Source organism: Thamnophis sirtalis, unplaced genomic scaffold, assembly GCF_051295495.1.
Source record: "Thamnophis sirtalis isolate CommonGarterSnake01/CBP01778 unplaced genomic scaffold, rThaSir2_p1.2 scaffold_7, whole genome shotgun sequence".
Classification (NCBI taxonomy): Eukaryota; Metazoa; Chordata; class Lepidosauria; order Squamata; family Natricidae; genus Thamnophis; species Thamnophis sirtalis.
This window is the reverse complement of record NW_028261387.1, coordinates 94,413,570-94,428,850: the sequence shown is the minus strand read 5'-3', so window position 1 is coordinate 94,428,850 and position 15,281 is coordinate 94,413,570. Positions and strand designations below refer to the sequence as shown.

The following is a 15,281-nucleotide window of genomic DNA, read 5'->3' as shown; positions in this document are numbered from 1 at the left end:
CTTCCAGTGTTGGGGCATTCACAACTTCTTGAGGCAAATTCTGTTCCACTGGTTAATTATTCTGACTGTCAGGAAATTTGTTCTCAGTTCTAAGTTGCTTCTCTCCTTGATTAGTTTCCACCCATTGCTTCTTGTTCTGCCCTCAGGTGCCTTGGAGAATAGTTTGACTCCCTCTTCTTTGTGGCAACCCCTGAGATATTGGAAGATGCTATCATGTCTCCCCTAGTCCTTCTTTTCATTAAAGTAGACCTACCCAGTTCCTGCAACTGTTCTTCATCTGTTTTAGCCTCCAGTCCCCTAATCATCTTTCTTGCTCTTCTCTGCCCTCTTTCTAGAGTCTCCACATCTTTTCTACATCGTGGTGACCAAAACTGAATGCAGGATTCCAAGTGTGGCCTTAACAAGGCATTATAAAGTGGTATTAACACTTCACGTGATCTTGATTCTATTTGAGGGGCTGCCACAAAGAAAAGGGGGTCAGATTATGCTCCAAAGCATGAAAAGACAAGACAAGAAACAACGGATGGAAACTAATCAAGGAGAGGAGCAACCTGGAATTAAGGAGAAAATTCCTAACAGTGAAGACAATTAATCAATGGAACAGCTTGCCACCCAGAAGTTGTGAATGCTCCATCACTGGAGGTCTTTAAGAAGAGTCTGGACAGTCACTTGTATGGTATAGGTTGTCCTGCTTGAGCAGGGGGCTGGACTAGAAGACCTCCAAGGTCCCAAGGCTGCGTTCAGAAAATGTGTTTACAGGTACAGCTATGACTATCACTGAGTAATTTATACAATACAATACAATAGCAGAGTTGGAAGGGACCTTGGAGGTCTTCTAGTCCAACCCCCTGCCTAGGCAGGAAACCCTATACTGTTTCAGACAAATGGCTGTCCATTCGAACAGAGATTTTGAGGTGTAATGGAAAAAGACTTGAGGGGGGGGGGACAAATGGAACTTGGATGCTATATATGTTGATGGAGGCAAGATTACACCGAGAAATGGAAGGACATTTCAATCCCCACCATGGACGGATGGCTGCAAAAATTGATGAAATTAGCCGAGATGGCTAAATTGGCTGCTTTGTTGAAGGGAAAACAATTCCTTTATTTTCTACTTGGAAACCATTTCTGGACTTTGTGCTCAAGGTAGGGGGGAAATGAAACTTTGTTTTTGGGTTTTACCAATTGGACAGATTTGTTGTTATGGAAATGGCTAGTTTAAACTATCATGTAAAAGTAAAAAGTTGAGGTTTGACGTTAATGCCTTATTCTAATAATGCCTTGGTAAGGCCACACTTGGAATACTGCATCCAGTTTTGGTCACCACAATGTAGAAAAGATGTGGAGACTCTAGAAAGAGTGCAGAGAAGAGCAACAAAGAGGATTAGGGGACTGGAGGCTCAAGGTGGGTAAAATGAGGACCCGGATTGTTGTTGGGGGCAATATATGCTGACTCTGTAAACCGCTTAGAGAGGGCTGAAAGCCCTATGAAGCGGTATATAAGTCTAACTGCTATTGCTAACTGCTATTGCTAAAATAAAAAAAAATAAAAATTGTTTTTTTAAAAAAAAGAAGGGAGGGGAAGCAAAACGTTTTCAAGGAAAAACAAAAGTCCAAGTTGCCTTTTGAAAAAAAAATAAAACTAAAAAAAAACACCTCTTGGGACAAGAAAGATCTGGAATGATTGAAAACCTCCAAACGAACCTACGTGTGAATGGATATTTTGGCATCCTGGCTCTGAACTCTGGAAAAGGGCTTGAGGCCAAAGAGGAACCTAAGAAATCAAGTAACAATAACAGAGTTGGAAGAGGGACCTTGGAGGTCATCTAGTCCAACCCCCCATTGCTCACGCAGGAGGTCTGCACTAGGGATTCGAACCGCCCGAACTGCCGACTGGCGAGCTTAGTGTCTTAGCCACTGAGCCACCTGGTCAGGCTAAATTCGGAGGCTCGGCCTTTCCTGGGTCCAGAGGATGAGCTGGCCAAAGGTTGCCGTAGCAACGGCGGTGATGCCGGTTGGAATCCACAACAGCCTGGGATCCCAGCTGCTTCCCATGCTGAGATCCAATGGCTTTCTGGGGCCATTTGGGGGGGGGTTTAAGAGAGGGAGCCAATTTGCAAAGCTCCGCCCCCACTTGTTTTTTTTTTCAACCGAGCACAGCTGGAAAAACACCACTGCAAATGCCATTGCGGTTATGTGAAAGTCTGCCTTGGGCCCAAGCGTCCCTGCATAAAAATAGCCTCCTTCCGAGCTCTCCTTCCCAACCTTGGCCAAAGACAGGCGGACTTCAACTCCCAGAATTCCCCAGCCAGCATGGATTTGATGGAAAGGGTTGAAGCGCAGGGCTGAAGGGATTTCTGCAATAACAAAGTGGTGAGTTTGTTTATAGCTGTTGAAAACAAGGTTGGAACTTCCTTCCTTGCTTCTTTCTTTCCTCCCGTCTTTCCTCCCTTCCTCCCTTATCAAAATTCCCCCCTCCCTAATTATCTATCCTTCTCGCCCTCCCTTTCTTTTCTTCCTCCCTTCCTTCCTTTCTTTTAATACCCTCCTCCCTCTTTACTTTTCTTCCTTCCTCCCTTCACATCAAAATTCTTCCCCCTCTAACTATCTATCCTTCTTTCTTTTCTTCCTCCCTTCCACCTCCCTTTTTCCTTTCTTCCTCCCTTCCTTCCTTTCTTTTAATACCCTCCTCCCTCTTTACTTTTCTTCCTTTCTCCCTTCACATCAAAATTCTTCCCTCTCTAACTACCTATCCTTCTTTCTTTTCTTCCTCCCTTCCACCTCCCTTTTTCCTTTCTTCCTCCCGCCCTTCCTTTCTTTTAATACCTTCCTCCCTCTTTACTTTTCTTCCTTCCTCCCTTCACATCAAAATTCCTCCCTCCCTAATATTCTATCATTCTTTATTTTCTTCCTCCCTTCCACCTCCCCTTTTCCTCCCTCCCTCCTTTCCTTCCTTCCTTCCTCCCTCCCTTCCTTATTTACTTCCTTCCTCCTTTCACATCACAATTCCCCACTCCCACCCTCACTTCCTTTTTTTCTTTCCTTCTTTCCTCCCTCCCTCCCTTTCTTTTCCTTCCTTCCTCCTTCCTCCCGTACCTTCCAGCCTTATTTGGCTGGGCTCTCAGAATTAAGGAGTACTTGAACAATTTAAATGAGTATTTGGGCTGGTACTTGTTCATCACTCCCCTATTCAATTTTATTTACTTTTATGTAAATAGAGTAGAAAAGGGTAGGGTAGGATAAGAATCCAATGGAATGGAATGGAATGGAATAGAATAGAATATGGAATAAGAATAAAATAGGGAATAGCAATAGCAATAGCAGTAGGGTATGATAGGGTAGGGTAGGATAGGATAAGAATCCAATAGAATAGAATAGGGAATAGGGAATAGCAATAGAAGTAGAGTAGGGTAGGATAGGGTAGGATAGAATGGGGAATAGCAATAGCAATAGAAGTAGGGTAGGGTAGGGTAGGATAGGAATGGAATGGAATAGAATAGAATAGATAATAGGAACGGAATGGAATAAGAATAGAATAGGGAATAGCAATAACAATAGCAATAGAAGTAGGGTAGGATAGGATAGGATAGGAATCCAATGGAATGGAATGGAATAGATAATAGGAATGGAATGGAATAAGAATAGAATAGGGAATAGCAATAACAATAGCAATAGAAGTAGGGTAGGATAGGAATCCAATGGAATGGAATGGAATAGAATAGAGAATAGCAATAGCAGTAGCAGTAGCAGTAGCAGTAGCAGTAGCAGTAGCAGTAGCAGTAGAGTAGAGTAGAGTAGAATAGAGTAGAGTAGAGTAGAATGGGGAATAGCAATAATAATAGCAATAGAAGTAGGGTAGGGTAGGATAGGATAGGATAGGACAGGAATCCAATGGAATGGAATGGAATAGATAATAGGAATGGGAACAGGCTCCAGCTGTTATTCTGCCTCACTAATGTCCAACTCCAAAGGTACCTGATCACTGCCAGACGGCCCTGGCCCCCTCTCTGCCTCCGACGCAGAGCCCTCCTCCCAGCCTTCCCCAGACTCCAGGATTGGCCCAGGTTCCTCACCAACCTCCTCACTGTCTGAATCAGCTGCCAGTTTTAGCCTCCAGCCCTCTGATCATCTTGTGTGAGAGCTTCATCACTGGAAGCTTTCAGGAAGAGATTGGATGCCATCTATTAATCTGACTCTATCTAAGATGATCAAAGCAGCCTTGGAGGTTAAAACATACGAAGAACGGTTGCAGGAACTGGGCCTGGCTAGTCCAGTGAAGAGAAGGACCAGGGGAGAAAGGGGGGGATCTTCCAATATTTCAGGGGCTGCCACAGAGAGGAGGGGGGGTCAAGATATTCTCCAAAGCACCCGAAGGCCAGACAGGGAATAATGGATGGAAACTGACCAAGGAGAGATTCGGCCTAGAAATAAACAGGAATTTCCTGACAGTGAGAATAATCAACCCATGGAACGGAAGTTGCCTTTGGAAGTTGTGGGGGCTTCATCACTGGAGGCTTTCAAGAACAAACTGGACTGGCATCTGTCAGAAATGGTGTAGGGTCTCCTGTGTGGGCTAGGGGTTGGACTAGATGACCTACAGGGTCCCTTCCAACTCTGCTAATCAGAATCTATCTAAGATGATCAAAGCAGGCCTGGAGGCTCAAACATACGATGAAAGGTTGCAGGAACTGGGCCTGGCTAGTCTAGTGAAGAGAAGGACCAGGGGAGAAAGGATAACATCTTCCAATATTTGAGGGGCTTCCAGAGAGAGGAGGGGGTCCAACTATTTTCCAAGGCACCCGAAGGCCAGACAAGGAAGAATGGATGGAAACTGACCAAGGAGAGAGTCAACCCCGAAATAAGGAGGAATTTAATGACCGTGAGAACCATCAACCCATGGAACACAAGTTGTCTTTGGAAGTTGTGGGAGCTTCATCCCTGGAGGCTTTCAAGAAGAGACTGGACTGCCATCTGTCAGAAAGGGTGCAGGGTCTCCTTCTTGGGCAGGGGGTTGGACTAGATGACCTACAAGGTCCCTTCCAACTCTGTTAATCTATCTGTATCTGATGTTGGGGAAGAGGGAAGGCAAAAGGAGAGGAGGGGAACAGCAGAGAGTGAGATAGGGTCTTCAATGCAATGAATGGGAATTTGGGCAAACTCGGGTGGACGGTGGAGGACGGGGGCTTGGCAGACCATGGTCCACGGGGTTACAAAAATCAGACACAGCTTCTCAACCAAAGAACAAAAAGCTGAATCTATATTAGTTCAATCACCGATATACAGGCTACGTATATCAAGGAGAGACTAATCAAGGAGAGAAGCAACTTAGAACGGAGGAGAAATTTTCTGACAGTGAGGACAATTAATCAGTGGGACAGAAGTTGCCTCCAGAAGTTGTGAATGCTCCAACCCTGGAAGTCTTTAAGAAGATGTTGGATAGCCATTTGTCTGAAACGGTACAGGGTTTCCTGCCTAGGCAGGGGGTTGGACTAGAAGACCTCCAAGGTCCCTTCCAACTCTGCTATTGTATTGTATTTATCAACTATCTCTATCCATCTAGAGATGGATATTAAAAGAAGGACCAGGGGAGACATGATAGCAGCCTTCCAATATCTCAGGGGTTGCCCCAAAGAAGAGGGAGTCAACCTATTCTCCAAAGCACCTGAGGGCAGAACAAGAAGCATTGGGTGGAAACTAATCAAGGAGGGAAGCAACTTAGAACGGAGGAGGAATTTCCTGACAGTTAGAACAATTAATCAGTGGAACAGAAGTTGCCTCCAGAAGTTGTGAATGCCCCAACACTGGAAGTCTTTAAGAAGATGCTGGATAGCCATTTGTTTGGAATGGTATAAGGTTTCCGGCCTAGGCAGGGGGTTGGACTAGAAGACCTCCAAGGTCCCTTCCAACTCTGCTATTCTATTCTTTTCTATTCTACTCCATTCCCTTCAATTTTTTTCTATTCTATTCTATTTTTCTCTGGATCTGACTTTGCCATGGGTTTACTGTTCATTATTTTTGTGCAGGTAGTCCTCGGACTCCCAACAGTTCATATAGTGACGGTTCAAAGTTACGACGGCACTGACAATGGCGACTTCTGACGGCTTCCTGTGATTTCGGAGTGGTCTCCCATCCAAGTATCCCACCTCAACCCTTTTTTAAAAAAAGACTTAGCCTCATATTTTAACTACTATTCTGTGAGGTCCAACATCATAAAGGCAGCATTTATGATGGACTTACAGCAGTTCATTTAGGGACGGTTCATAGTTACGACACCACTGGGGAGGGGATGACCGTTATTTACACTTACGACCATGGCAGCCTCCCCAGGGTCATGTGATCTACGATTCGGCGGCTTGGCAACGGACTTATATTTATGACAGTCACAGTGTTCAGGACTCATTTTGCGACCTCCTGGCCGGCAGAGTCCAGCCAGATTCACTGAACAACGGTGCTACTAATTTAACAACGGCAGGGATTCTCTTAACCATTAGGGCGAGATAAGTTGTAAAATAGGACAAATTCACTTAGCAAATTTTTCACTTAACCTTGTACATTTTGGGCTTAATTGCGGTTCTAAGTTGAGGATCACCTAAACCTGGGATTTTAATCCTAAGCGCCATAAATCTGTGGAAAATATAGTAAAGGTCCCCCTTGCGCAGATGTGCTAGTCATTCCCGACTCTAGGGAGCGGTGCTCATCTCCGTTTCAAAGCCGAAGAGCCAGCGCTGTCCGAAGACGTCTCCGTGGTCATGTGGCCGGCATGACTCAATGCCAAAGGTGCACGGAACGCTGTTCCCTTCCCACCAAAGGTGGTTCCTATTTTTCTATTTGCATTTTTTAACATGCTTTCGAATTGCTAGGTTGGCAAAAGCTGGGACAAGTCACGGGAGCTCACTCTGTTAGGCGGCGCTAGGGATTCGAACCGCCGAACTCCCGACCTTTCTGATCGACAAGCTCAGTGTCTTAGCCGCTGAGCCACCATGTCCTAGATAGATAGATAGATAGATAGATAGATAGATAGATAGATAGATAGATAGATAGATAGATAGATAGTAGATGATAGACAGGTAGACAGATAGAGAGATAGAAGAGAGAGAGAGAGAGAGAGAGATGATAGACAGATAGATAAAATGATAGAATGATAAATAGATAGTGGCTGTTGGTTGTTTTAAATGCCCTGTACTTTTTGTTGTAGTTTTTGTGTTTCCCTTCCCCTCCTTGGGTTTGTGCGCCGCCCTGAGTCCCGCTGGGAATAGGGCGGCATATAAATAAAATGAACCTCGAACCTCGAACCTGTAGTCCCCGTAACTGGGCACTCGGCAACGGGACCACAATCGCGGCCATTTTTAACGTCGCACAATCACAGGACTACATTTTTAACAACAAATTTGCCACAAAAAAAAACTGGTTGAGCTACCAACCAGCCCCAAAGGCTGTGAATCTCACCAAAGGTTAACCACATAACAATAATAATAATGATAATAACAACAACAACATAAATAAATAAATAAATAAATAAATAAATAAATAATGAGCTATAGGGCACAGCTCCCACTGCTAGGCAACCAGGGCATGGAGCTGACAAGCTACTGGAAGAAAAAGTGAAAAAGCAAAAAAACTGGACGAATGAATTTCTTCCTGTAGAACAGAAAAGATGCTGTAAAAATTCAAGAGGATTGAAGGACCAACTGCTGATTGACAAGCCTAATTCTAAAGAATTCAAAGAAAAGACGAACCAACCTGTTATAATAATTTTATTTTTTTATTACATAGATAACATCATATAACAATAGAAAAAAATAGAACCAACCTGTTCATGGCTCGGATAGACTATAAGAAAGCATTTGATTCAGTTCCGCACCAGCTGGATCAAGAAAGGCCTGAAAATCTTCGTCATCAGCAGCAACGTACAAAAATTCATGGAAACTTCAATGAACCTCTGGAAAAACGAAGCTTATCGCTAATGAAGAAGTACCGGGTGAAAGTTGAATTTAAACGAGGCATTTTTCCAGGGCGATTCCCTTTCACCCCTACTTTTTATACTCTCAATGCTACCACTGACAATCGTTTTGAAGAAGAAGATGAACTGTGGATACGAACTTGCAAAGAAAGGACTGAAAATTTCGCACTTGGTGTACATGGATGATTGGAAGCTGTTTGGTAAAACGAAAGCTGAACTGAATGTATTAATTGAAAGCACAAAAGAATTTAGCCAAGACATTGGTATGCAGTTTGGAATTGACAAATGTGCAACAATGGCAAACAAAGCAGGCAAGGTCATAGAAGATGATGGAATTGAACTTGAGAATGAAGAAATGAGAAAGGCAGTAAAAGCACAAGAAGGCTACAAGTACTTGGGGATTTTAGAGGCCTCTGACTTAATGCATAATAAAGTCAAGGAATTAACTTCAGCCAAGTACATTCGACGAATTCGCAAGATATTAAAGTCCAAATTGAGTGGAGGAAACATCATAAAAGCCATAAATACCTGGGCTATACCTGCGATCCGATACTCTGCAGGAATAATTGACTGGACCCAGATGGAGTTGGACAATTTGGACAGAAAAGCAAGGAAGCTTCTGACAATGAATCATGCTTTGCACCCTAAAAGTGATGTTGACCGATTATATCTACCAAGAGCAGAGGGTGGTGAGGACTCCTACAAGTAAAACAGACTGTGGAAGAAGAAAAACACAGCTTGAATGATTACATCCAGAAAAGTGAAGAGCCAATGATTACGGAAGTAAATAAAGGAAGCCTTTTAAAGACAACTAATCACTAGGAGGCGGTGAGTTCCAGTCCTGCCTTAGCCATGAAAGGTGGCTGAGTGACTTTGGGCCAGTCATTCTGTCTTAATCCTACCCACCTCACAAGGTTGTGGGGGAAAATGGAAAGGAGGAGGCTTGTTAGATATCTCTACTGCTTTGTACAAATAGCAAAGACAGGATACATTTAAAATAAACAAATAAACAAACCAGTTAAGGCTCTGCTCCCTCACTTGGGGTCCAGATAGGGGGGGGGGAATCAAAATATTTTTTAAATATTTCCCACTTTCGGACCTTCGTTGCAAATTCTAGTCTAGACTTTTGAGGTAGTTAAGCTGTCAGTTTGTGGCTGAAGTAACTAAGTGAAATCACACTTTTTTCCAGTTATGATGGCTTCGTGCATCGTCCTCTGGCATTTTGAGGGGGGGGGGTCGTCTGGTTTTAGTTAACGATAATATGTACGCCCCAAAAGTTTATGCTTTCCCCCTCTTTTTCCTTGTATACATTCAAACAAAATAAACTCCATGCCCACCAGCCAACGTTCTTTGCAAATTCCAAAGCAAACTCCCTTCGCACATTTTTCTTTCTTACCACACATCAGATTAACAACTATTGTTATTATTATTTTTTCTGGCATATCCAACCTACCTCTTCCTACACCCACATCGGATCCACCCAACCCTTCCTTAGTTTGGCATGTGGGAATGGAATTTGCATCCCAATTTCGGTCAGGGCTCTACCGACTAAAATATTTGGCAGGCGAGGTTGCATCTAAATTACTTTAGAATAGCAGAGTTGGAAGGGACCTTGGAGGTCTTCTAGTCTAACCCCCTGCCTAGGCAGGAAACCCTGTACCGTTTCAGACAAATGGCTATCCAGCATCTTCTTAAAGACTTCCAGTGTTGGGGCATTCACAACTTCTGGAGGCAACTTCTGTTCCACTGATTAATGGTTCTCACTGTCAGGAAATTTCTCCTCAGTTCTAAGTTGCTTCTCTCCTTGATTAGTTTCCACCCATTGCTTCTTGTTCTACCCTCAGGTGCTTTGGAGAATAGTTTGACTCCCTTTTCTTTGTGGCAGCCTCTGAGATATTGGAAGACTGCTATCCTGTCTCCCCTGGTCCATCTTTTCATTAAACTAGACATACCCAGTTCCTGCAACCGTTCTTCATATGTTTGAGCCTCCAGTCTCCTAATGCTCTTTGTTGCTCTTCTCTGCCCTCTTTCTAGAGTCTCCACATTTTTTTTACATCGTAGCGATCAAAACTAGATGCAGTAATTCCTAATGGGGATCTAATCAAAGTTCCAGCCACACTTGTATCTACCAAAAAAGAAATATGAATTATTTTAGCAGCCACTTCTAATTTATTGTCTTTTCAGAGATTTCAGACATAACTCATGATTCACAATTGTGGGGTCTAGGAGTCACCCCAGGCCACTGTAGGCTACATGCCTAGTGAGAAATTTGTAGGTTTCTTTTTTAAAGATTATCAATAATGCTGTTCACGGTTTGCTTGTTACAGAAAATAAGAGTTTTATCCCTCATTTGTGAGTTGCGCCCAGTGATGGGTTTCAAAACTTTTTAGAACCTCTTCTGTAGGTGTGGCCTGCTTTGTGGGCGTGGCTTGCCAGCCATGTGACTAGGTGGGAGTGGCTTGCCAGCCATGTGACTGGGTGGGCGTGGCCAACTTGTAAAATGTGGTGAAACTCACTTAACAACGCTCTTGCTTAGCAACCAAAATGGTGGCTCAGGAACTCTGGCATTTGAAGCAGGCAAGTCTTAAAGCTGTCAAGTTACAAGACCCTCGCACCTCTAACCCTTTAGGGGAAAAAAACCCCAGGGGTGTTCAAACTTGAGAGCTTTAAGACTTGTGGACTTCAACTCCCAGAATTCCTCCTCCAGTCATGTTGGCTCAGGAACTCTGGCATTGAAGTGTGCAAGTCTTAAAGCTGTCAAGTTACAAGACCCTTGCACCCCTAACCCTTTAGGGAAAAAAACCCCCAAGGGTGTTCAAACTTGACAGCTTTAAGACTTGTGGACTTCAACTCCCAGAATTCCTCCTTTCCCTCTTCATCTTGATGATGTGCAGATGGGCACGGTGAGGGAGCTGGAACCGGTTCTAAACGGCACTGTAGATTTGTGGAACCTCTTCTATAGAAGAGTTAGAACTGGCAAGAACCCACCCCTGCTTGCGCCCCCTATTTAGTTTTAAATACAACAATACACAAGCACACAATAGATACAAACTCAAGGTAAACCGCTCCAAACTCGATTGCAGAAAATACGACTTCAGCAACAGAGTGGTCAACGCCTGGAATGCTCTACCCGGCTCTGTGGTTTCTTCCTCAAACCCCGAAAGCTTTCACCTTAGACTTACTGTTGACCTCACCCCATTCCTAAGAGGTGCACATAAAGGGGGCGCGCATAAGCGCACCAGCCTGCCTCTCCTAATATTCCCTTGTATTCGTATCCATTTCATGGATTCAAAGTCATGTTTATCATGTCATGTGAGCTCCTGTGACTTGTCCCAGCTTCTGCCAACCTAGCAGTTCGAAAGCACGTAAAAAATGCAAGTAGAAAAATAGGAACCGCCTTTGGTGGGAAGGGAACAGCGTTCCATGCGCCTTCGGCATTGAGTCATGCCGGCCACATGACCACGGAGACGTCTTCGGACAGCGCTGGCTCTTCGGCTTTGAAATGGAGATGAGCACCGCCCGCTAGAGTCGGGAACGACTGGCACAGATGTGCGAGGGGAACCTGTACCTTTACCTTATTATGTGTTCTATAAGGTTATTTTACTCCATTTGGTTTGATGTTATATCTGTTTTTTTGCACTTTTGCAGGCTGCTCAGTGTCCATTGGAATTGGGCAGCCAACGAAGTCAAATAGATAAACAATTGAATTTTTGTACCCATGGCTGAACGACAGGAAACCGACTTTCTGTACATGGTCCAGAATCCCCCTTTCCTCTCCATTAATTCTCACTTCTGCTAGTCCGTTTTAGGATGTCCCCAAGCCAGGGACAGAAGGCCAAAGAAGCAGAGGCAAAATAAGGACTTCGATTGTTTTGTTATTATGGTTAGTTACAGTTAGCCTGCTGACTGGGAAGGGAGGGAGGGAGGGAGGAGAGAAAAGGGAAGGATGGAAGATAAATAGAGAGAGAAAAAAGGGAGAGAGAGAAAAGAAAAAGAGAGAGATAATAAGAGAGAAAGAGGAAGGGAAGACAACAAGACAGAGAAAAGGGGGAGAGAGAAAAAACAAAAAGAGAGAAAGAGGGAGGGTGGAGAAATAGAGACAAAGAAAAAGAAAGTGTGAAAGAGAGAAAGGGAGGAAAGAAGAGAGGGAGGAAGGAAGGGAGGGTGGAAGGAAGGAAGGAAAATGAGACAAGGGAAAGATAGAGGAGAAATAGAGATAGAAAAAAGGGAGAAAAAGGGAGAGTGATAGTGAAAGAAAGGAGGAGAGAGGGAAGAAACCTAGAGAGAGAGAAATAAAAAAAACAAAAAGAAAGAAAGAGGAAGGGAGGATGGCGAAATAGAGACAGGGAAAAAGAAAGTGTGAAAGAGAGAAAGGGAGGGAAGAAGAGAGGGAGGGAGGGAGGGCAGAAGGAAGGAAAGGAAAATGAGACAAGGGAAGAATAGAGGAGAAATAGAAAAAGGGAGAAAAAAGTGAGAGTGATAGCGAAAAGAAAGGAGGAAAGAAAACTAGAGAGAGAAAAAGTGGAGAAAGAAAAAGAAAAAACAAAGAGGAAGAAAGAGGAAAGGAGGGTGGAGAAACAGAGACGGAGAAAAGGAAAGGGAGGAAGAGAGGGAGGGAGGAGGAGATGAAGGAAGGAAAACGAGAAAAGGGAAGAATACAGAACTAGAGATAGAAAAAAAGGAGAAAAAATGAGAGTGACAGCGAAAGAAAGGAGGAGGTAAGGAAGGAAATGAGACAAATTGGAAAGAGAAAAAGAAAACAAAAAGAGAGAGAAAGAGGAAGGGAGGAGAGAGACAGAGAAAAATGAGAAAGAAAAAAAAGGGAGAATAGGAAAGAGAGGGAGGGAGAAGGAAGGAAGGAAGAAGAGAAGGACCAAATGCCCATCATATCGGCAACTCCTGGGTGGGGGGGCTTATTCTAAGGGCCAGGTGCAGAACTAGAACTCTAAAGACGCAGGTTCGAATCCCACCCAGCCGCCAAGCTCCTTAGGGCTGGGGAGGGGCAGCTGGGAGCCAGTTCCTCTCTTCCAGCACCCCCATCTCCCACCCCACCGCTTCGCGGGGGCTGTCACTGGGGAAAACTGGAAGCAAGCCGGCTACCCTTCCAGCCGCGAAAGCCAAGCGAGCAAAAAGCAGCCCCCGAGCATGCACAGAGCGCGCCACTCACCCCTTTGCGCTGGTTGCTCAGGCAGAAGGTGCAGATGGTGCGCGGGGGCGGCCCGCCCGCGCCCCCTTCGCCCTTGGCCCCGCGGAGGGCTCGGAAGCAAGGCTGCCCGTCCTGGCAGCCCTCGCCCAGCAGCAGCACGTTGGCCAGGTGCGAGATGTAGCTGGAGGCCAGGCGGAGGGTCTCGATCTTGGAGAGCTTGCGGTCCACCGGCTCGGTGGGGATGAGGGTGCGCAGGGCGGTGAAGGCCGTGTTGACGCTCTGGGTGCGGTCGCGCTCGCGGGCGTTGGCCGCCTGCCGCTGCTTCACCACCACGACCGGCCGCCCGCTCTTGCGACGGCTCTCGCAGCAGCCGTAGGAGCGATCCGAGGCGTCGCTCTCGCTCCGGGTCTCCTCCTCCTCGTCCTCCTCCGACAGCAGGCGCAGCTCCGGGTACAGCACGTGGGCGGCCACCGGGCCCAGCACGGTGAAGGCCATGGCTGGACTGAGCCCCCCGCCCCCCCCGAAAAAGGACGTCCGAACCGCAGCAGGACGCAACAGAGAGAACCGATGCTCCGCACGCCGAGCCAGCAGTGCGGGGATCCGCGGACCTCCCTCGGTATTTATAGCGGTGGGCGGAGTCGGGAGCCCGGCCCAGAATCCCGACCGGCCAATGGGCAGCTCCGGCATCCTCCCGGCAGGCCAATAAGGAGGCGCCGATGCTGCGGTCTCGGAAATTGAAAAACCTCGCTTGCAGTTGAGTCGGAGCTGGGGCGGCGCACGTGGCGGGTGACTTTGACAGGCGCGCCCGGGCGAGACGCCTCGTAGGGATACAGATGGAGAAGGTTGGAAGGGAGCTTGGAGGTCATTTAGTCCAACTTCCCCAAGCAGGAGACCCTACACCGTTTAAAACAGATGGCAGTCGAGTCTCTTCTTGAAAGCCTCCAGGGATGAAGCTCCCACACCTTCTGAAGGCAACTTCTGTTCCATGGGTTGATTGGTCTCACCGTCAGGAAATTCCTCCTTATTTCTAGGTTGAATCTCTCCTTGTTTCCATCCATTATTATTCCTTGTCCGGCCTTTGGGTACTTTGGGAAAGCTTGACCTCCTTCCTCTCTGTGGCAGCCCCTCAAATATTGGAAGATGGTATCCTGTCTCCCCTGGTTCTTCTCTTCATTAGACTAGCCCGGCCCAGTTCTTGTAACTGTTCTTTAGATAGATAGATAGATAGATAGATAGATAGATAGATAGATAGATAGATAGATAGATAGATAGATAGATGATAGATAGATAGATAGATAGATAGATAGATGATAGATAGATAGATAGATAGATGATAGATAGATGATAGATAGATAGATAGATAGATAGATAGATAGATAGATGATAGATAGATAGATAGATAGATGATAGATAGATAGATAGATAGATAGATAGATAGATAGATAGATAGATAGATGATAGATAGATGATAGATAGATAGATGATAGATAGATGATAGATAGATAGATAGATAGATAGATAGATGATAGATAGATAGATAGATAGATAGATAGATGATAGATAGATAGATAGATGATAGATAGATAGATAGATAGATAGATAGATAGATAGATAGGAGAGAGAGGGGGGGGAGAGAGAGAGGGAGATTTATTTATTTATTTATTTATTTGTCTTGTATGCCGCCCACTCCCGCAGGACTCCGGGCGGCTCACAAAAGACAAGGGAAAGGGGGAAAACGAGACAAAGTCAACATGTTAAAAACAAAACCAACATTCACAATTTCCGTGGAGGTAGATGCTTCTCAGCCCCCCCCCCCCCCCAGCCTGCTGGAACAGCCAGGACTTGGTGGCTTTGCGGAAGGAAGGATAGATAGATAGATAGATAGATAGATAGATAGATAGATAGATAGATAGATAGATAGATAGATGAGAGAGAGAGGGGGGGAGAGAGAGAGGGAGATTTATTTATTTATTTATTTATTTGTCTTGTATGCCGCCCACTCCCGCAGGACTCCGGGCGGCTCACAAAAGACAAGGGAAAGGGGGAAAACGAGACAAAGTCAACATGTTAAAAACAAAACCAACATTCACAATTTCCGTGGAGGTAGATGCTTCTCAGCCCCCCCCCCCCCCCAGCCTGCTGGAACAGCCAGGACTTGGTGGCTTTGCGGAAGGA

General features: G+C 45.4%; 1 protein-coding gene across 1 annotated transcript in view; it reads right to left on the bottom strand.

The window, feature by feature from the left end:
• LOC148044786 (transcription factor 15-like) overlaps window positions 1–13,622 on the bottom strand; it is a 16,323-nt gene extending 2,701 nt beyond the window's left edge. Inside the window, exon 1 of the mRNA XM_087720887.1 lies at window positions 13,128–13,622. Coding sequence (XP_087577013.1) covers window positions 13,128–13,601 — 474 coding nt within the window. The 5' untranslated portion in view covers window positions 13,602–13,622. The remainder of the gene's footprint in view (window positions 1–13,127) is intronic.
• Window positions 13,623–15,281: the final 1,659 nt, after the last annotated feature.